Source organism: Sinohyriopsis cumingii, chromosome 17 (assembly GCF_028554795.1).
Source record: "Sinohyriopsis cumingii isolate HCF-2022 chromosome 17, ASM2855479v2, whole genome shotgun sequence".
NCBI classification, from domain to species: Eukaryota; Metazoa; Mollusca; class Bivalvia; order Unionida; family Unionidae; genus Sinohyriopsis; species Sinohyriopsis cumingii.
In genome coordinates this window covers 5,312,202-5,336,239 of record NC_142977.1, presented here as the reverse complement: position 1 = coordinate 5,336,239, position 24,038 = coordinate 5,312,202, and the positions used below count along the sequence as shown (strand labels likewise).

Genomic DNA, 24,038 nt, shown 5'->3' with positions numbered 1-24,038 from the left:
AGACACCTAGTAAGGTTAACAGCTTCAGCTTCAAGTCATTAGCGAAAATGCCTGGTACATGGTTCAATTTATTTGGGAAAAACTATTGATTTTTTTATTGCGTTTAAAATTTGATTATTGACATGTTTGTGAAGTATGCGATACAAACGAAATTAGATAATTTTTCGGAGGGTTTTCAGTATCCAGGCTGTTGTTTATTAAAGGTGACAATTTGACAGGTAAATTCAAGGCCGGATTATGGTAAAATATTGATACGTAAATTCAAGCCCGGATTAAGGTGACAAATTGACAGGAATATTCAAGGCTGGATTAAGGTGACAGGTAGATTCAATTAAGGCGACAATTTGACAGGTAAATTCAAGGCTGGATTAAGGTGACAGTTTGACAGGTAGATTTAAGGCCGGTTGAGGGTGACAATTTGTCAGGTAAATTCAAGATCGGATTATGGTGATAATTTGACAGGTAGATTTCAGGTCAAATTAAGGTGACAAATTGAGAGGTAAATTCAGTGTTAAATTAAGGTGGTAAGACCCCTGAATTACCTCTCAAAACGCGGGCCTTTGTCATCCCCAAAATTATTTCATTGCTTTGAGGTGACCCCTGCTGTGTGGGGGCCTTAGAGTACCTGCTCCATTTGCTCCACAATAAATCCGACTTTAGGTAGATTAATGATTGTCTTTCTCAACATCCACACTCCAGTTCTTATTAGAATCAACCACCCTGTCTTCGGTACTTTATGTTCAGCGAGTTGTCAACATATTTGGTGGATGTTCGTTCAATAACAATATTTTCAGCATGTGTATGTCTTTGCGATGGGCCAATAGACAATATTTTTAGGACCTCTTTTGTGAGAAAATGTCAAACCAGAAGCCTTCCGACATGACGTTGTTGACTGGCTGATTTTCCTGCATCTTGAATGGTATCCCTTTAATTCAGGTCCCCCAGATGCAGAACCGTGTGAAATGAGTGTAAAAGCTTGGATGCCGGATACGCTAAAGTGCCGGACAAATGACTGTTGGTTAGAGCTCCACTTTCCATTCCCTGTAATTCCTCATAGGTATGTGTTTTCTGTAAGAATCTTGACGCATTCATAATTTTAAAAAATAAAAAGGTTTTTCAATCAAATTTATTTTCTTCTTATGTTTGTTTACGATAAGTTAACATTTGTTTACGCCTAAAGTTGTATCTTTGAACTTTTGTTTTATTTGATAAATAACTTTGTTTCCTTTGATGCACAATCTGAGAACATTTTATGCACTGTTTATCTTATAAATATTTATTAGATAACTATTTGTAACAACTAATTTCACTTTTCTTTTCATTCGGTTATTTTTTTAAAAAGAAACATGAACATGGCTGCCACACGTTTTGCTTACATTAAACATACGCTGAAAAGTATTCGTTTGTTTATATGAAACATGCGATATAAAGAACTAGTTTGTCTAAATGATGCATACCCTACACAGAACTTGTTTTTCTACATTAAACAACGCTGTAAAGTATTCTCTTGTCCACATGAAGCATGTACTTAAAGTACTCGTTTGTCTATATTAGGCATACTCTACTCGTTTGACTATATGAAGCATACCCTATAAAGTACTCGTCTGACTATATGAAACATAACCTATAAAGTATTCGTTTGTCTATATTAGGCATACACTATACACTAATCGTTTGTCTATATTAGGCATACGCTAAAAAGTACTCGTTTGTCTATATTAGGCATACTCTACTCGTTTGTCTATATGATGCATACCCTATAAAGGACTCGTTTGTCTATATTAGGCATACGCTGTAAAGTACACGTTTGTCTAAATGAGGCATAAGTTATAAAATACTCGTTTATCTATATGAAGCATGCGCTATAATGTACTCATTTGCTTTTTAAGCTTTTCTTGATATCTAGGCTTGTTTTGTGGGTTGTTCATATTGATGCTGGAGAGTTTCTAGATGTTTTGTTTGTACCTGACGATGGTACATCGGGTCCTTCCGTTCGTGTGACCGCCAACTGCGATATAATGACCACGTTGAGAGTTAACACCAATAAGGTTGTTAGTAAGGTAGGTGCCTTTTATGTGCCGCAAACCGAAAGCAAGCAGTGTAAACGGATTTTTGCTCTATTATTTCATCTCGGTTTTCGTCATTGGATTAGGAAGCATAGACATCTCTTTTGCCACTTACTATCAGAGCAACACCAGATTTTTTCACGAGCAAATTTGAAACAAAACGTCCTGATACTGGTGTTTAAATAGATTTACAGGGGAAAACGATCTGTTGACAATCCATTTATGAATAACTCTTTCAAGAAAAAGAAGGAATTTTTCAGCTTAATCTGGAACTAACACTGATATAAGATCCATTGTTACCATTTGTCGCTAATACCGAAATAAGGTTTCTAGTTACCATTTGTCAATAATACCGATATAAGGTCCCTAGTTACCATTTGTCGCCAATGCCGAAATAAGATCCCTAGTTACCATTTGTCACTAATACCGAAATAAGGTTCACAGTTGTCATATGAGACTTAGAATGTTACTTTATGACAACAGTTCAAGAAAATACTTTTTTAGGTTTTACGTGCCAAGTTTGTATCTTGGATACGAAATCTGTGACTAAACTGAGAGTTTTCGCCAAAAATTGCTTGAAGAATATTCACAAAATATTCATGAATGAACTGGGCAATGAGCGTCAAATAGCAAGCGTTTCTTTTTGCAGGGTTAATGATAAGAAACCACACACATTAAAGTCATTTTTTTTCTAGCAAATATCTTTGAGAACTTACAAAACCGTATCTTCAGGATATCCTAATTTTATTCATGCTATTATTGTTCTATTTCACTGCATTGTACTTCAGGTATTTTATTTAACTTTTTCAGGTACGTGTGTTTGTGTCCAGCCCTTCCGTTGCGATTGACGCAGCCGAACTAATTTCTCAGCCTGATCACACAGACTGTCTGTCGTGTAAAACTACGAAGTACAAAATAATTCGTGATCCTCCTCTCCGCACTGGATTTGTAGTCACCGCTGACACCGAGTTTATTGACGGGTATGTAAAACTATCGCAATATGACCATAAGTTCAACAGACGGCTCTGGGTTTTTTTTTCGGCGTGAGTCTCTGCTACATTCCTCGCACACAATTCTCTTTGGTCGAAGACTAAAATTAAAGCACACATATTTTCTGTCTCATATTTGCCCACTCCCCACCCCCAGAATAAACCTTTCCCAGAACAAGGTGAGAATCAGTGTTTGATTGTTCCGCCATTGCTTCGCCTATGCTGATTCGTTTGAAAATAAATGACTTCATAATGTATTCATGAAAATCGACCTTTGTGCCTTTTGAAAAGAAAACATTCCTTGTCCAGCTGTTAGAATCAATAGTAGGGATAGAAACACTAAACGTGCCGAAATATGATTCCACGCTTTCGTTTGCTCTTTATACATGATTGATTGGGCCTGTTAAGCCGCATTACCACACGGAACGGTTGTCATGTCGAGACAACTGGAGTTATCTTTCCTTGCTCAGAATCGAGCCATGGTGGCTGATCCAGCCTGGTCTAAGAAGGGATGGAACCCGTGTCATTCCGGTTGCTAACACGATAAGTCAGTCATTAAATACTCGAGGAATGCCATGCAATTCGAGAAAACAAGACATAAAACGAACTTGATTTTGTAAGTACACGAGCATTTTTTTTAACAAAGCAAGAAAATATTGTTTTGTAACGATCGCTAGTTAAAATGCAACTTCGAGCGCGAACAGTCCATTTTAATACATACCTTCGTCATCTTGATACCATACATTGCAATCCTAAATGACACTGACATTTTAGATTTATGCGAAATACAACTTGGACGAAACTAAACCGACTAATATACTTGCCGAATTTTTTCCAGGAGCCAAACATTCGCTATATTATTGCTACATTGTTATTACTGTTTATTCAGGGAAGTGGAACTGGGGACCACCTACGCATATCGAGTACAGGTGATATCTGAAAATCGATATAGTGAACTATCACCTGAACTTGTATACATACATGGGGATCCATTCTGTGGAGATGGAAGAGTCGACAGGTATGTCTTATTACTTGTAGTTTGCTTAATATCCAATGCTAATGGTACAAGAGACAAATGTTAGACGTTGTACTTTTAACGGTGATACTCCGCGTTTTAAATTCCGTATTACTTGGCATTCACCCTGACAATACCACCGTTCATTGAATATCTCGAGATGACCTGAGCATAACACCTCGAATAGTAATATTATAATTTCTGTCAAATCTGATGTCATTTTCTCGAATCTGATTTCATCTTGCCGAAACTATTAGAAAACTAAACTCAAGCTCATGCACAGTATGCGAAATTTAGACAGTATATAGCTTCAATACATTTGCTATTAATATTAAAAAGATAACTTTAAGAATTTTCTAAACTTTAATTCCTCTGGTAGACTGCTAAACTTGACAAATGTACACCAAACATTATATATCATTTTGAGTCTCGAGCTTAAGTGTCGTGCTTCAAGACTTTTAAAAATCTGCGACCTGGTATGCATCAAGCTGTGTTGTTTGAATAAGACGTTCTTCAAAAATGTTCTAAAAATTATTTTGGCCTACGTCGGGAGGTGAGTCAGACGAAGACGAGAAATCTTTGGATCGAGTCAGAGATACTCTTGGGCATGTTGAACATATGGCATGACAATAACTGTTAATAACACCTTGTTATCTGGCATGGATGTAACTGTTTATATCAATTAACACCTTGTTATCTGTCATGGGTGTTACTGTTTATATTAATTAACACCTTGTTTGCTGGCATGGATGTAACTGTTTATGTTAATTAACACCTTGTTATCTGGCATGGATGGAGCTGTTTATATTAATTAACACCATGTTATCTGGCATGGATGTAACTGTTTATATTAATTAACACCTTGTTATCTGACATCGATGTAACTGTTTATATTAATTATCACCTTGTTTTCTGGCATGGATGAAGCTGTTTATATTAATTAACACCATGTTATCTGACATGGATGTAACTGTTTATATTTAACACCTTGTTCTCTGACATGGATGGAGCTGTTTAAATTGATTAACATGTTATCTGGCATGGCTGTAACTGTTATCATTGATTAAAGATTTTTTATGTGACAAGGGTGTAACTATTAATAACACCTTGTTACCTGGCATGGGTGTAACTGTTAATAACACCTTGTTATTAAGCATGGGCATAACTGTTAATAGTACCCTGTTATCTAGCATGGGAGAAACTGTTAATAACATCTTGTTATTTGGCATAGGTGTTACTGTTAATAACACTTTGTTATTTGGCATGGGTGTTACTGTTAATAACATCTTGTTATTTGGTATGGGTGTTACTGTTAATAACACTTTGTTATTTGGCTTGGGCGTTACTGTTAATAACACTTTGTTAGTTGGCATGGGTGTTACTGTTAATAACACTTTGTTATTTGGCATGACTAAAACTTATTAAAGATTCATACTGTTCTGTTTTGTGCTAGGCTCCTAATTACTGGATTTTCTGAGAGAAAAAAATCTTAATTCACTGGAGAGAAAAATATTTATTTTTTTTCTCTGCCGTCAATAGAGACGAATAACATTATAATCATGAAATTCAAAACTATTCTTAGATACTTACTTAGCCATGCTGTAAATATGACCACCTCCTAGAAGAAAGAAAAAAAAAAAAAACAAGGCCGCCTCCCGTTAAAGACAAGTCTAGTTCAAATCCAACAAGACGCAATTTATACTGTTTTCTTTATATGCTATTTTACTTTTGAATTGGGAAGGAGAAATACAGAGTTTTTCACCCACTTTATGAAATATTCACTCGTTTCAAGCAAATATCCGCCATATTTTTTATTAAAATTTATCTTAAGTGCCTGTAACTTTTATTATTTACGTTGTTCTTATTACCACCTTGCTTAAATTTTGTCTGCTATGAGAAGAAACGTCATACATTAAAGACTAGACATTGATGAGACAGACAAAGTGACGCTGGTTTTGTGTATGATGTCGTGACTGCCTCATTGACACAATGCATTTCACTCTGACTCAGTGACACAATGTAGTGACTCTGCCTATGTGACACAATGTAGTCACTGCCTCAGTGGCACGATTTAGTGAAACTACTTCTGTAACATAATGTTGTAACATTGAATTGCTTCGTCTGCATAAGACATAAACTCTGACGTTGTGTCAGTGTGCCATGGCATCTTATATGGCACATTCCCGTGATACTGTTTTGGTGGTACAATATCATGCCGCTGCTTCAGTGACACAATGTCATAACACTACTTCTGTGACATATTGTAGAACTATTTATGCTGAACAGTATCGTGACACAGATTCTGTGAAACTAGGTCGTGACACTGTTACTGTGGTAATATGTCGCGACACTGTGCTTCGGGCACAACGTCCAAGTAGTTCTAGTGTTGTCCAGAATCGCTTTTATTTGTAACAGGCTAAAATAGATTCCCTTAATTTTATGACAGCATTTTGGAAGAAGAATGTGATGACAAGAACGCCAGAGATGGTGATGGATGCTCAATCGATTGCTCCGTAGAAAAAGACTACCGTTGCAAAGGTTAGTAATTTTTTAACTCATTTAAACTTATTTCCCAAACAGACCCATCTGAGCAACTGGACTTCGTTTGCAGTGCCACCAGTTTATGAACAATTCTCTTAACGTCCCCAGTTTTCCAGTGCCATCGGGTAATCAAAAATTCTCGTAACGACCCTAATTTTCCAGAGTCATTGGTATATTAACAACTCCCATAACGATCCCCGTTTTCCTGAGTCACTGGATTATTAACAGTTCTCTTAACGACCCCTACTTTCCAGTGTCCTCGGTAATCAACACTTCTCTTAACGACCCCTGGTTTCCAGTGTCATCGGTAATCTACAATTTTCTTAACGACCCCTGGTTTCCAGTGTCATCGGTAATCTACAATTTTCTTAACGACCCCTGGTTTCCAGTGTCATCGGTAATCTACAATTTTCTTAACGACCCCTGGTTTCCAGTGTCATCGGTAGTTAACACTTCTCCTAACGATCCCTGGTTTCCAGTGTCATCGATTATCAACACTTCTCTTAACGATCCTTGTTTTCTTTCTCATGTTATGATTTTTTTCTCCAAAGAAATTGCATTCAGTTCTAGTCCGAGTGTACTGAACTAGATTTGATTCTGTATCATTGAAGAAAAGAAAAAAAACACGCGTTATTCTCCCGAGAACCCGAGGATTAGATAGGTGGAAGACGTATTATTTCGTCCTTTCAAACAATTTAAATCGTATAATTTTTTAATTCACATGTTTTGTAAACAATTCAATTCATATAATATTTGCACTAACATATGCTCTAAAACAATTTAAACTGTAATATTTGTTTTAACATGGTCTAAAATACGATGCAATGAAAATAAAAAGTAACTGCTACTGACAAGGATTAAAATAATACAATAATTGTGTACTGATGCAGTGAACATAACTCATACCAGTTAGCCCAATGAGATTGAATTTAATTAATGTTTAACTTGTTCAAACTCTAAAAAAGGAAGTCTCAGTCTGTGTTATCGATACAAGGATGATGGCGTTTGTGAAAACTTTGAGCTGGATGCGAACGAGAAGGAATGCGGATTCTACACACCTGAGGGTTATACTGACCAGTGGGCAAGCGAGGTAGAGGTAAACCCGCAGTATGCAGACACCAAATGTCCGGAGACAGTTACACTCGGAGAGCCCTCAAGACATCAGGTGAACCAAGAAACGAAAACAAACAAAATAATTAACAGTTATTCACGAAATTGTATTTATGAATGCATCTTTCCTTCCAATTTGTGTCCTATGGATAATGTTGTGCCCATTACTTATTTCTTAGTTAACTATTCACGTTTTCTGTGGCGATACATGTCGGCGAATTGAAGACAAAAACCTTCATGCACTTGTCAGTGTCTATAATGTGTGCTTTATGACTGACAGACCCAAGTGTGAGTAACTTAAAGCTTCTTCTAATACCAAGGAATCGGAACATGCTTAGTTTCCTGATTCTAATAGATATTTTTAATCATCAGGTCTGGTTATTTTTACTTCCCTGCAATCTCGCACACCTGAATCCAATTCAAATGTGAACAAGTTTAGATGGATAATTTGTTTCTCTCAAATATTAGTGGATTCCAAATGTTTTGTTCTATTAAAAGTAATTAAATTATTCGAAAGTGTTTATTTCTGTCTCCGTTGTCTTGCTTTATAGAAATGTGGCATGATGTTGGACCCCAGAGAAGCGTGGACCCCATGCAAGACTGATGAAGATATTGGAGATTTTTGGATAACGGTAACAATAAGCAAATAGATGTTTGACCAATTAGTAGATTAATTTGTCCCTTGATTAAAAGAATTTAATGAAAAATATCTTTTTTCAAAATTAATAGTTTCAAATAAAAATGAAAACGAACGGACTGAAGTGGATTCTGATTTATGAAGAATGTCATCAAGTATATGGGTAGTGTGTGTAGATTGATCTTTACAATGTTACAAGGCATATGGGTAGTGTGTGTAGATTGATCTTTACAATGTCACAAGGCATATGGGTAGTGTGTGTAGATTGATCTTTACAATGTCACAAGGCATATGGGTAGTGTGTGTAGATTGATCTTTACAATGTCACAAGGCATATGGGTAGTGTGTGTAGATTGATCTTTACAATGTCACAAGGCATATGGGTAGTGTGTGTAGATTGATCTCTACAATGTCACAAGGCATATGGGTAGTGAGTGTAGATTGATCTCTACAATGTCACAAGGCATATGGGTAGTGTGTGTAGATTGATCTCTACAATGTCACAAGGCATATGGGTAGTGTGTGTAGATTGATCTCTACAATGTCACAAGGCATATGGCTAGTGTGTGTAGATTGATCTCTACAATGTCACAAGGCATATGGGTAGTGTGTGTAGATTGATCTTTACAATGTCACAAGGCATATGGGTAGTGTGTGTAGATTGATCTCTACAATGTCACAAGGCATATGGGTAGTGTGTGTAGATTGATCTCTACAATGTCACAAGGCATATGGGTAGTGTGTGGTTATATCTCTATAATATCACCAAGCATGTAGTTGTTGTGCGTGGATTGGTCTCTAGAGTGACAACAAGTATGTGGGTAGTGTGTGTACACTCATCTCTACAATATCACCAAGCTTAAATTCTGTACATGCAGTTTCGTTTTTGTTATGTAAAGGAATCGGCTGCCATACTGATTTAAAATGTCAAGCAGCGAAAGTTTATGAAACTAAAGTTCGTTCATTCTGGAGTTCCAAATCATAAACTGACATCACAATATGGAAAGTAAATAAAAGGACATATATTACAGTATATAAAAGGAAAGCATCGTTTTCTTCTAGGGCAAATCTATGAGAAATATCGTACATATTACCGTATTGGAACGAAAAGCATTATTTTCTTCTAGGGCAAATCTTTGACAAATATCGTACATATCACCGTATAGGAACGAAAAGCATCATTTTTTTCTAGGGCAAATCAGTGAGAAATATCATACATATTACCGTATAGGAACGAAAAGCATCCTTTTCTTCTAGGGCAAATCAATGTGAAATATCGTACATATTACCGTATAGGAACGAAAAGCATTATTTTCTTCTAGGGTAAATCAATGAGAAATATCGTACACATTACCGTATAGGAACGAAAAGCATCATTTTCTTCTAGGGCAAATCAATGAGAAATATCGTATATATTACCGTATATACTCGGTTATAAATCCAGTCCATCTGTAAACTGCAAAGATCCAGATCTGCAGCCGATTAATAGATCATTGTATAGATCAGTCTGCACACAGAACCCATATGCCTGGTTAATTTGTAGACATCAAGCAACCTGTTTAAAAAGTAAATATTAAACTTGTGTTTTTAGCTCTACGTTCCAAGACCGGTGGTGGCAGTTGCAGTCATTTTGTACCTTGGTTCAGATGGGAAATCGGAGTCTAGCCCTGAATCAAAATCTATCTTTGTAGATCTGATTGATCCTGAGGGAAATATTATTAAAGAACATCAAACAGAGCGCTTAGTCGACTGCAAAGAAAACCCCTTTGTAATTACTATCGCAAAGGATCTAAGCAAACAATTTGTATTAACGAAAGGTAAGCGTTGTTTGAACATCTTGTATCTTTCTGTGCTAAAATAATTTATAACACAGATCCTGTGCCAGTTTGTCCTGAGAATTGGAACCAGTTTTTCTTCTGTACCTATCACCGCCACGACTTCGTTCACGACTTCCTTGTTTTCGCGCGCGGGTTTAATCAGCGGTGTGAACGTTTGCTCGAAAACCTCTTTAAGATCTTCATATGCAGTCTGTTGTGACTTTAACATATCTTTGACACGTTTAACATATCTTTGACACGTTTGCGGTCGGCTGTAACATGATGAAGTTTCATGTGTTCGCGAGCAGCTTTATCACATAGCTTTCCATACTCGGTTCTGATATCACTGGCAGGTTTTGATATTATATTTATCGTAATCGTTTAAATTGCCACGTTCAAACCGGCGCGATATTTTCCAGAAGTACTGGTCAAGCCACTTGTGAGGGAACTATATGGGTCCTGGGTGACCTCCGTAATCATATTAAACATATTACGGAATTCATCCAATGAGTGGTTGGTGACACACCAAACCCAGTGAATGTTTGCACGACTATGCGCGTCAGTACATGACATATTATTAAAATCATCCGTTAGAAACATATATTGTTGTCGTTTCTCGGATTTGTCGCTGACCGTGGCGGAACATACTTATGCGTTCAAATATAACTCGAGCCTCGGAAAGGTTCTAACCAGGAATATGAGAAAGAAGTTCCAAGTATCTGGAAAGCAATCATCTCGAACCTCCTCCGGAGTTTGTTTCAAACTTCCCCAGGATCTTTGCATAAACGTTATCAATTTCATCATTGATCGCTTCCGTGTCTTCATAGTTTAAGATCATACAAGCTCCACTATGAAAACATGACTGCACTAGTATAGATTATGCGAAGCCTCCTTTGGCTTAATAAACAAACATGGTAAATTCCACCTTGAGAACAATGTTCACCTTGAATCAGAAAGACATCACCGTCTCACGCACGTGCTGAAACGTTGATACCATTCCCAAACATAGATTCGAGAAAAGCGTCTCTGCCTAGTTTGTAAATTATTGGAATTATTGCCCCATGATATTGACGATCATGGGAGCGTTTTTTGTAACTTGAATTCTGGAGATCTGATTATTCGAGGACTTTACTCAACAGCCTCTTCAGCAATAGCACGTGCGATATGACGTGTTTTTTTTTATCGCCTAGTACACGTGCGATTTCCGCTTGCCTGACCTGTAAATGAAATTTGACACATAGCTGTGCTGCCGTTGTTTCACAATCAGATGCGGATAATCCGGGAAAGGGCTTAATATTATAAGCATGTGTGCATTTTCTTGCACCTCTCGTTGATATTATTCCGCACTCTCGCCCGAGTTGCCTGAGGTGGTTAACGGAAATCATGCTGGTAAATAAGAAAACATTAATGTCTAGTTGCTTTTAACTAATAAACAATTATTTTGGATCCTTAATAACATCGTCGGGAATTTCCTTGACATCGCTAGCTTTGTTCGTGACGGACGCTCCGGCAAGTCTTTGTCTGCACTCACGACGATAATATTCGGTTACAGATCTGCATGACCGTCAAAGACGATTACCCAGTTTTACTGCAATAACATTCTTAAGGCACAGCGGAGCATCTGAGCCACCACGTAACGCGAGAATGTGAAATTAACAATATTCTTAATGACATGCTCTATCGTAAATTACTCTTTTTCCAAGAAATACATTATATATATATATATATATATATATATATATATATATATATATATATATATATATATATATATATATATATATATATATATATAATAATGATAAGGACTTTGTATAGCGCCTAATCTTTAGAAGCTCTAAGCGCTTTACAACATTAGACAACACCTATAAGATAAAAAAAAACATATAATGATATGATTACAAATACAAACACCATGAAATTAGAAAACATTTAAAAAAACATGCTGAAAATAGTTCAGGCAGGAAACATTATTAGGTCTTTAAGCTTGTTCTTGCTGTCGAAATAAGTGAGTTTTGAGAGCCCTCTTGAATGTGATCACTGTGTCTTTGTGTCTAAGTTCAGTGGGCAATTCATTCCACGTTGCTGGGCCCTGGTATGCAAAAGAACGCTGTCCATATGACTTTGTTTTCATAGTGGGAATAATGAGTATACGATTGTCAGAAGAGGAGCGTAAGTATCTTGCTGGTGTGTAAACATGGGTGAGGTCGGAAAGGAGTGTTGGACTAGAGTCCGACAGTGAAACGTAGGACAGAGAACACATTTTGTGTTTGATTCTGGATTGAATAGATAACCAGTAGCAGCAGAGAGGGTGAACAGACCAAATTACCCGAGCAAAACCCTTGTGTTTAGACCAAAAAAAATCCGTGCTCGTTCATATAGGTCATACCACGTCTACGATTATTGTTTGTCCCAAACAAGATTGTAGACGAACCCTCTCTGCTGCTATTCATGTTGCAAAAGAAATTTTTACCACCATATCAAGTTTGATGAATATTTCTCAACGCGTTCTCCTCATCTGTTTCATCTTTATTTGTTCTATGTTTCAAGTAATATTCAAGTTCTGGTGGTGGTTTTGGATTTATGTTCTTTCTTTTTCTGTAATAGTTCATCAAACTTCTGTATCGATCTCCACCGCAATTTGTGCAAATCTGATATAATCCTCTAACGCCGTTGTTACATCCAACACAACTTCGTGGACCAGCATGAGGATTTTTCTTTAAAATATAATTATGTTTTTTACAATATTCTCCACGGCATCTTTTGTTGCATTTATCTGTTGTTCCTTGAATTAACCACGCACAGTTGTTCATTATATTAATGATATCTGTTTAATTAAATTTACACCCCTTCTGCTGATATAAATTAAAAAATTGTTATATTAAAAATAATGGTATATCCAGAATCTCATACTGCAAGAATAGCACGAGAACGATTAGAAGCAATTAAAAAATTTCTTCCTGTCAGAGACTCATTTAGAAAAAATCTACAAGCGCAGCAAGAAGCACAAGTTGAGTACGAAGAAGAAACTAAAAAACTGTTTAAACCCGTCACTGCAGCTACTGAAAAGGTTACAGCTGTCATCAAAGAAGATCTTCTTCCGGTATCAAAACAAACAGCAGAACAAACTGAAAAAATAGCAAGAAGAACTAAACAGACAAAGAAGATTTTACGAGATCTTCCACCTGGCATAGCCAGGGAAATAGCTGCGGCTCAACCTCCACCTGTTGGTGAGGAAATACTTGAAAGTATTGGAAAACTTCATACTGAAGTCGCCGACGTGCAAAAAGAACATGCACCTGAACCCGAACTAGTAGAAAAAAACTTAGAATTGATTGCAAAATTTAGGAAGGGGGTTGTTGAAGAAATTAGAAATACTAAAGAAGAACAATTACCCGAAGCAATATTAAATAGTATATTTGATAAATCTAGTATTTCAAAACCCCATTATGAAAAAGTAAATGATGATAATCTTATTAAATATATATATCGCGTATATTACAACAAAAAAACAAGCTAAAGGTCAAGAATATAAAAATCTTAATAAAGAAGTAAAAATACTTTATAGAGAGAGACTGAAACAACAAGAACAACTCGCCCAGTATCAACTTCCTCCACCTTTACAACAAATAGAACAACAGCAATTGATGTTGAAACCATCTAGAGAGAAAAGGAAGCAGATGGCAAAGGAAATGAAGCAAAAAGCAGAAGAAAAATGGAAACAAGGAGAAGAAATATTTAGAGATATAGAAACTAAACATCAGGAGAAATTACGTTCACTGGGTAAAGAAAGAGATCCTGACGATAATCCTCCAAGCGCTGTAGGAAGTGGGTTCCTGACTACATCAGAAGGAAATAATTTTGTTTGTCCTGATAATATCATTAATGATGTGTCACGGTTAGAAGTTCTCATAGGAGGAAAACGTGCCGGAAATAATTCACAAGAAATAATTAATGAAGCAGCTGATATTTGTCGGCGATTATTTCAAGGTGGTATCATGGATATCGGAGTTTACCGATAACTTATCGACGAACTTGTTGATGACTAGTTGTTAAATAAATGGTAAATTAAAAAAGATGATCATACATAATAATCATCTTAAACCTGTACAGGTCAGAGCGGTGAACTCACGATTACCAATCTACAGAGCTACTTACGGAGATGGACTTGGTGATGTTGTGCGGGGATTATTCACAAGGATAGCTCCAAAAGCAGCACCCGTTGCAAAACAAATATCGATGAAAGCTATCGATATTGTTCGTGAAAAAGCTCCTGGAGCAATTGTCAATGTTGCTGGTAAGGAGTTTTCGGCAATCAAAGAAAGACTAGCACGATTATTGCGACGAAAACAACGACCACCAGTGAAACTGGCAAGTACTGGAATTATGTCCGCAGACGTAAGTAAAATAATAAATCAGGCTGCAAATCAAAACTTAGCGGAATTATCTAAAGAGGCAGAAAGAAATATAACATCAAATTTGATAGATCAAAGACTCAGTGAATCAGGAAATAATATTTCAAGCATGATATCAGGAAGTGGAGTTTCCAAACACGGTTTTCGTCTTAGACGAAAATAATTATAATAAAATGTTTAAACGTGAATCCGATGAAGCATCTGATATGGAGGCACCTGTCCTTAAAGATGAATCGGTACGTGATTATCAGTTTTATTCTTATGAGGCACGAATACCAGATCAACGTGGAAGAATTGAACTGCAAGTTCATGATACAAGTAGATACTTTTTACCCGCTGAGGCTTTTCTTGAGGTAGAAGGTACAATTATAAAAACGGATGACACTAATTACGGAGGTGCAGTAAAAGTTGGTTTTGTCAACAATGGGATTATGGCGTTGTTTGATAGCGCCACTTATATGATCGATGGAACAAATATTGAATCGATTCAGAAAGATGTAGACGTTGCTACAACAATAATAGGATTAGCAAGATATTCTGATGATTATACAAGATCAGCAGGTCCTACAATGATGTTTGTGAAAGATAACTCCAATAACCCTGAAAGCGATCCGTATAATATAAGACGACCAAGAAATTTTGCCAATAACGCTGATGCTGATGTGGCCCCAGTGGTTCATGGTTCTAGCGAAAATTTCAACTTGGGATTTGCAGCACGTAGAAGTATGTTACTAGGAGACAATAGAAGATTTTCATGTGCAATTCCACTATCGCATATTTTTGGATTTTGTAGAAATTTTAGAAAGGTTATTTTTGGAGCTAGACACACGGTTGTTCTTGTGCGAAAAGGTGATGATAACGATGCTCTGTGGAGACCTGTTGGTGATGCTAGTAAAGTAATATTGTCTAAACTTTCACTGTGGATGCCGGTAATGACTCCAACGATCGCAGTAGAACAAAAATTAATTTCTTTCATGGACACTGGTGGTAAATCCTTGTTGTCATGGTTAACAACAAGCACAGATAGTATGCAAACTAACGTTAACGGTCAGTTTACATGGTATATAGCATCACAACAGGGTGTTTCTGCACCGCGACATATTTTTGTTGCGTTTCAGGAAACTAATCGATTAGGCTCACAAGTTCACTCTCATATGATATTTGATAAACTAGGTATCACAGATATTTCTTTACGGATAAACGGACAACAAGAACCAGCAGAAAATATACAACTAAATTATGAACAGAATCGTATTGGACGTGCATATCATCGTTTAATGTCATTTATGGGACGTGATCAAAATGTTGATACCGGATTGCAAATATCACAATATGATTTCAGAACTTTGTATCCGATTTATTATTTTTCACTGGAACATCTTGATCTATCAAAACAATCTGTCGTTGATGTACATCTTAAAGCAACATTGAATACAGGTGGTGCTAATTATAGAGCAATCGCGGTCATAGTCAGCGATAAAGCCATGTTACTTGAAAGTGGTAAGGGTCGAATGAGAGTCGTTGATGCACCAGTGGAAAATCTCTAATTATTCAGAAAAATATTATTTATATAAAAATGTCGTATAGTCATGTTAATGTTACTCTGACTCCCGGTCAGGTGAAAAAGCTTCAATAAAAAACCACCAGCAAATGCGGAACTAAAATATCACTAAAACGAGATCAGATGGGTGGTGGTCCTAACAAATTATCGTTGACAAATAATCAGATTAAACATTTCAATAAAGCCCTAGAATCAAAAACTGGAGTTCAATTACGTCTTTCTCCGAGCGCCATCAAAGACATGGTTAAAACGGGTGGTATATTTCCACTTCTTGCGGCTATTCCAGCGTTAATAGCTGCTGCCGCTCCAGCCGTAGCAAAAGCAGCCGCGTTAGGTGCTGTTGAAACAGCTGCTGTAATGGCTCTAAAGAAAGCAACTGGTGGACGATATAGCAAAAAAAATGGACGCGGTCTAAGATTACCGGGATCTCGCTGGGGAAGCGGTCTGAGGCTGCCACGTTAGATGTTCCAGCATCAAATTTTGATTTCCTTGATGCTGCTAAACGATTAAAAATGAAAGCCTTTTGAGGTGTTTTTATGCGAGATCAATTACCAAAACAACCAAACAAACTCGAAACAGGTATTATTAATCTAGACTCGACTTCAGGACCCGGTACTCATTGGGTATCATACGCGGTTGATCCACGTGGAATCGTTTATTTTGATTCATACGGGTTAGCTCCACCTGCTGAATTTATCAAGTATGTCGCACCACTCCACGCGCAAGTTTGGTATTCAACGCTACCCACACAAACAATGACAGATCCGCCAATATGCGGCCGTGAAGTAATTAATGTACTCGACGCTATATAAAAATCATCCAAACCGCCACATAAAGTTATGCATGATTATGCAAGCAACCGATTCGTTGCGCGTAAAGCGATCTTGGATCTTAAAATATAATGGTTGATATTTACGGAAGAAGATCTCCCCGCGTTATATACAGTAAAAGTACAAAAATATCGATGACGATTAGTTATCGTTGATGTCATTGTTTATTCAGTATCCGCTGTTGTTGCTGGAACCGGTGTGATATTATCAGCGGTGACAATGATGGCACCAGCAGCCGTAACTATTTGTATTTCAGCAGCAACAACGATTGCAGGTGTGCTCAATATCATCACAAAAAAAATACCAAAATCAATAAAACCAGTAAATCAGTAAAAAATTACATATTTTTGAGATAATTTTACTGATATTTGAGCTAATTTTACTGATTTTTTGTAATTTTTACTGGTTTTTATTGATTTTGGTATTTTATTCAATTAAAATCAATTAGAGAATCAGGCAACTTTACCCGACGATCTAATAGGCAATTCAGAAAATAAAATAAAATATTCAGAATAAGTAAATCTGAGTACCAACTAACCCATCAAAATTGCAAATTTGATCATTTTACATAAATCTGAGTGCCAACTAGCCCATCAATTTCAGAAAAAAAATATAATATTTCATAAAAAATAAAATATTTCAGAACAAATATAATATTTCAGAATAAATATAATCTCAGAATAAATAAAATATTTCAGACAGGGTTGCTTTGGTCGTTACCCGCTGACATAATTTTTCTGAAGTATCTTATGCGGGTACTGATTGTTTTTTTTTTTTTGTTTTGTATTCGCTGGATAATTCCGACCTGATCTTTTCTATTGCAACAGAAAGAGGAATAAATTCATTTACTTGATCATCGTTCACCATAGCCAGTGACTGAAACATAGCTGCCTGAATCCGCTTTATGAACTTATATTGAGATGATAGAACATACTTATTTTCATTTTTAAGTTCTTTTAACGTTTCAAAATCAGATATTATTTTTTCAGGATTTAGTTCATCAGATATATTAATTCCGTTTTCTTCTAGTTTTTTAATAGCAGAAATAATGTCTTTGATATTTTCATGGTTCATTAAGTGTTTGGTGAAGATATATAATGAAATGGATATATACAATGAAATGGGTATGTACAATGAAATGAATATGTACAATGAAATGGGTATATACAATGAATGAATGACGGCACAAACATATATTATGAAACGAGTTTTTTAGCAAGTTCATTAAGTATCAATGAAATGGGTATGTACAATGAAATGGGTGTGTACAATGAATGAAGGACATTACAAACATATATTATGAAACGAGTTTTTAGCAAGTTCATTAAGTATGAAATGAAATATATACAATGAATAATTGAATAAAGGACGGCACAAACATATACGCTCAGCAAAAACCCACCCACAATAATCAAGCCCGTGGGTGATACGAAAATATGTATGAGTTTTGCTGAGCGGGGGGATCTGGCGGAGCCCGCAATTATTATAAAAATCGTAATTATGCGCAAACCACCGACATGTTGTCAGCCATGGGGATTCGATCTTGGACCGCGAGCGTCACATTCCAATACGATACCGACTGAGCTATCAAATCTTGTTACAAACATATGCTTCGAAAGTTAATATATAGCTAATAATCATTGAAAAGGAACTAATTTCGAATAATACAATTCTGAATTCAAGAAATACGTTTATATGATATATTTTTACCAAACAAAGCTAAATTAAGGAATTTCCTATTTACTATACCACGCCATGTATGATAGAACATCCGGTCTAGATCATCTAATTGCTAGACTGGTCAAAGGGAGTTTACTCGATAAATAAATAATCACACATACATACACAATCTCGCATTATATTTCTGCACTGAACAAGGAAAATGCAACTGATTTTTAATTCCAAATACTATCGTGGACCTATGAGTCAGTACATTGCCACACGATACATACTATACGCTGGATTCTGCACTCAGTAGGCTGGAATATACATGTCGGTTTTCTGTAGGTTAGGATGAAATATACATGTATTCTATGTGTTGCGCTGTTCTAATAGGGCAGAAAAATACACGAACTGTAAGTTAGAAATCTGTAATGCATACTGTATCCACCAGGCATCACAGACCTTGGATGTTGTATATGATTATGACCATAAATTACCTCCCTTTCATGAGTCAAAAAATAAGTAGTATAATAATGACCATTTCTGACCCCCCCAAAAATAAATATAATTCGAGGTGGTGATGATAGTTAACAGTACTGAAAGGTGATTTTCTGCTTATATTTTTTTTGAGAAAGCAGATCTGGTTATATTTTCTGCTACTCTTTGTACTCAAGACGGATTAATATCAAAGCATTTCGCAGCAGAACGTATCGAACGAAATATAATTACTTCGCCAGTTTCTGTGTCTGTGGAATATACCGCCCTCTTTCCGATTGTTTTACATCTTCCAGTATTACCACATGCAGAGTTCACGCTTTGTGTGACAACACGAAGGTTGGATAAATTATTGTTTTGAGGATCCCCGTCAGCATGATCAATAACAAGACCGTCATTGATCATCCCATTATGACATTCATACACAAATCTATGACAGAGATAGCTTTTCTTTCCTCCCTCATATGTGAACGCTAGATAACCAGAATTAATGACATGACCAACTGGTCTCCTCAACCTACAGTGTCTGATCATGCCATTACGATCTGATTCGTAATTCTTGATGAGAGGATGTGGGACAAATATATTTTGCTCCATATATGCAATAATATTATTTGTTTAAATCATTGTTTGTCTGAAATCTTGATATATAATCCTCCACGGATTTTATAGCGTTTTCACTATTATTAATTTTTTTGTCATAATATCTTTTAAGTTCTCTGAACCGTTTTCCACCGCACTTTCCACATAATCCTGTTTTTCCTCGCACTCCAATACCACATCGCAGACACGGTATTGGTCCTAGACTTCCTCGTCGTATACTTTGTAAGTGCATCCAACAAAATTCCTTTCTGCAGGATTTGGTGCATCGATTTGCTGAGCCGATCATCAACCATTTGCAATGAAACATTGTATATATATAATTTTCTTTATTTAAATATTTGTTTTAATTATATGAATGAGTTTGAGAGATTATCCCAAACTAGGCCTGTTAAATATAAATTCAACCTCGACAGACTATCTTCTGATTTACCAGCACGAGATTTGGTTGATCCGAAAAATAAAAGTTTGATCAATAAAATTCACGACGCCAAGAAAGAATTTTACACGGATGGTGCATATCATACATGGTCAACGTTCAAGATTATACGCAATACTGTCAAGGACGCCACAATGAATGACAAGCGAGCGGCAACTATCATTAACTACATCGCTGAGTATGAGGGCAATCAAAAATATTTCTTCAGAGTAAAATTTATTGTATTAACAGAAACAGGTAGTTGGATTATCCGTGATAAATATGATCCTGTCCTTGGCAATAATAAAATTGCCATATTAAGTAAAAATTCCAGACCGGGTCTATTGACGGGTATTGACAAACCGTATTATGAGCGAGCGTATCCTGTAACAGCGGTTATTTATGGAATCTATGAGATAAATAAAAAACCCAACGTTGATAAACTGACACCCATGAAATTTTCAAGGTTAAATTGTGTAGCCGAGCGAGTAATAGAACACTTTACAAACGCGATGCTTGGAAATGGATTAACTGATTTAAGACGTAAAAAAATAAACTCGTGGGCTGATTCAGTTAAGGATACCGGTGCTACAATAAAAGATGTTGCTGATTTAGGAAAAATATTAAAATTTCCAATAACCGTAGCGACAATAACGGGAGAAGTACTGTACGAATCAAAATATATAAATCGAAAGGAGCTTCAATAAATATTATTGATCATAAGGCGCACGCATGGACCAGCGCAGTAACAATATTTCCACGTGATCGAACTATTAGATTTTATCCCCCAGATAATTCTGGGGCAGATATGTTTGATTTTATCAACGAAATAAGTAAAAACGATCCTGTATCGGTATGGTTATTTAAAAGTAATGAGGAAGGTGAATTTGATCAGTTTGTTAGACCAAACGGTGAAATATATCGCGCAGAATCTCTCCATGACGAGATGAAAAATCTCGCGGATAAGTTTTTAGAGTGCAAACACGCGGAAAATACTGAAAAATTACTAATTGCTTTACCGTTCCATCTGTTGTGGCTCATATCGCTAGAGAAAGAAATTCATGGAAACCAGCACGATTTGATTTACTCGAGGATGTACGCGCAAGTTGCGTCGAATACGGACATGGCGGATTGCGGAATACCAAGTATAATTACAACGATGTTATTTCGGTTGATATGGTTGCATGTTATCCAGGAAGTTTTCTAGGATACGGAGATTGTTCTGTATACTTTAAAAGATTCGGTCACCCTACAAACGAGATGACGCGAGTGGCAATTAATGGACCATTACCTGATTTTGATCTGACTGGATTCGCTTGTGTTGAATCATTCGAGCTTAAGGAAAATCTTCACAAGATTTGTTATGTTTGGTTTGGCAGACATTTTTGTGAAAAACGTTGGGCGCCTATAGTTTTATTACGATATTTGCTAGATTGTGCGATACTGACACCGTTGGTGGTTAGTGATGCAATTATATCATATCACGCGCAGACCGAAGTTTGGTTGCCCATGCCAGATTCTATCAGTGTCGATGAAGTTATTAGCGAGTTTAAGGAAAAATGTCCTGATGTTTCCGAAGATGATAGTATCAAAGACGCTCCTAAAATTCTCGAGATTAAACTCAAAACCGCAAAAGATCTCGGTAGAAAAATTATAGGTAAATTTACTCAGGGTGGTGCATATGATCATAAAAGACATCACACACGATTAATTTTAGATGATGCCGAGTACGATTTTATAATCGCTGATACAACAGCAAGAAATATATTTGTAAATCGAGAAAGTGTTTATTTATCCGACGGAACAAAATTGGGTACGATCGTTAGTTACATAAATGATATCTCCCCACAGTATGCTCATCTAAGATCTTCCATGTTGGCTTATGTTTCTATAAATTTATTATTGATGATTAATAGATTTCCTGAGACCGCAGTCAGAGTTGCAACAGATTCGTTTTATATTTCGAGTAAATATTTAGAGTCTGTTATGAAATTTACAAGTAATGATGAACGATGGAGTTCGTGGAGAATAAAAAAGGAAATATTACACAATTATACAGAATCAGCAGATGTTCCGATGAGACATTTTTATCGTAAGTGCAATAAAATATCAGAAATGTCGAAAGCGCCATCGTTGAGTGATCCAATAACTAGATATAAGACAGTATATCTCAATGGACCTGGTGGATGCGGCAAAACGACTCGAGCGATTAATGTTTTTAGAAATTCAGATATAATCGTGCTGACACCCACACATAGACTTGCACGCGAGATGAAACAACGGCAAGTACAATCGTGCACGTATCATAGTTTCTTTCGGTGGCGCGGGGATACATGGACTCCTGAACGAATGGGAGAAAAATATATACCTAAAATAATTATTTGGGACGAGATATGTACGGTGTCATTGGATACATTAAAAATGTTTCTTGATTGGTTGCTGACGAAAAATACCGCTATAATAATGTGTGGCGATCATGGTCAACGGCCGCCTTTTGTTGGACCATCTCCACATGATTGGTTAAAAAATTTCGTCGATTATTACGAAGAAATAGACGATGATCATAGAGCTCTTGATGCAAATTTAAAGGAATTTAAAAAATTAATCAGATTACAATCAAACAAAATTCAGTGTGAAATAATACGCGGAGTAATCTCAGAGACCTCAATGAGTGATTTTTTGAATTTATGGAGACCCAACGATTTGATCGTAGCAAGCAGAAAAATAATCAGAGACAATTTACAACAGCAGTTATTTCAGCTGCATAAAGAAAAATATTCAGAATTCCCGTACCGTTGTGTTATAGACCATCAGATACACGAAAACAGAATATTAATGTTGATATTCCAGGACAGACTGAGAATCAAAATCTCGTATTAAATGATATTGTCGCCGTTGATATCAGTGTGGTCGAAGATGCATTACACGCTGACAAATCTCCATGGGTGTTGGGATACGCTATGACGATCCACTCGTCTCAGGGATTAACTATTTCTGACACACGAGTCTGGATTGTAGACGATCACATCGAGTGGTCAAATTTAGTTTATTTAGCGGTATCGAGGGTGAAAAATATATCTCAATTACGGAGAATTATAATTCCTGAAATCGTTAATAAATTTAACGTCATTGATGATGATATAATAAGAAAAAAATTAATCGGATACAAACAATCTGATAAAAAAAAATAAACGCGACTTTAATCTTGATGTTGAATTTATTATTGAGTTAAAACAGCAGCAGAATAATCATTGAGCAAGTTGCAATTGTATAATGTTATGGCGGTATTCGAGTAATGATTCAAGACAATTTACCGTAGACAGAAAAGCTAATAGTCGCGGTCATACACGAGAAAATACCATGTTGACCTGTCTTGAGTGTAATCGACGTAGAGGCGGCAGCGCCTTGGGTGCTGCCACTAGTGCTAGTTAAGTGATCGCGGTGGTAGTTGTGTATCCGTGGGGATTATTTGTAGTTGCTCACGTACAAATCCACGTTGAGGAGCAGCCGAATCTAATCTGTAGATTGCAGGTCTACCTGGCGATCTTGTCACAGTGGATATTTTGTGTGTGGTAACACTCCAAATAGGACCAGTCGCTCTCGCGCTACCACCTTCAAGTTCACCCGGTTCATATAAATATCTAACTGTAACATCACCCAATATTTTTTGTTTTTCAGTACCTTTTCGTTGTGTTGGTATATTTTTTTTTTGTGACTGCGCTAATGGGTTTCATGTTGGTTGTTCGTGTGATCTCGCTATTTAATGCAGCTATCACGCTTGGTAATCTTGCAACCCATTCACGAGATCTTTTATCTTGAATAAATTCCTTCGCGTATTGATATCCAAATAACCGCTCAGCGAGTGTTCGATTAAATCGCTCA

General features: G+C 36.5%; 1 protein-coding gene across 1 annotated transcript in view; it reads left to right on the top strand.

Annotated features, from left to right (window-relative positions):
* The window catches only part of LOC149777680 (pappalysin-1-like), a 65,519-nt gene that overhangs the window by 22,536 nt on the left and 18,945 nt on the right, over positions 1-24,038 (top strand). The window contains exons 7-14 of the mRNA XM_089938725.1: positions 937-1,057; positions 1,907-2,060; positions 2,877-3,046; positions 3,945-4,073; positions 6,517-6,608; positions 7,577-7,776; positions 8,273-8,353; positions 9,950-10,175. Coding sequence (XP_089794851.1) covers positions 937-1,057; positions 1,907-2,060; positions 2,877-3,046; positions 3,945-4,073; positions 6,517-6,608; positions 7,577-7,776; positions 8,273-8,353; positions 9,950-10,175 — 1,173 coding nt within the window. The remainder of the gene's footprint in view (positions 1-936; positions 1,058-1,906; positions 2,061-2,876; positions 3,047-3,944; positions 4,074-6,516; positions 6,609-7,576; positions 7,777-8,272; positions 8,354-9,949; positions 10,176-24,038) is intronic.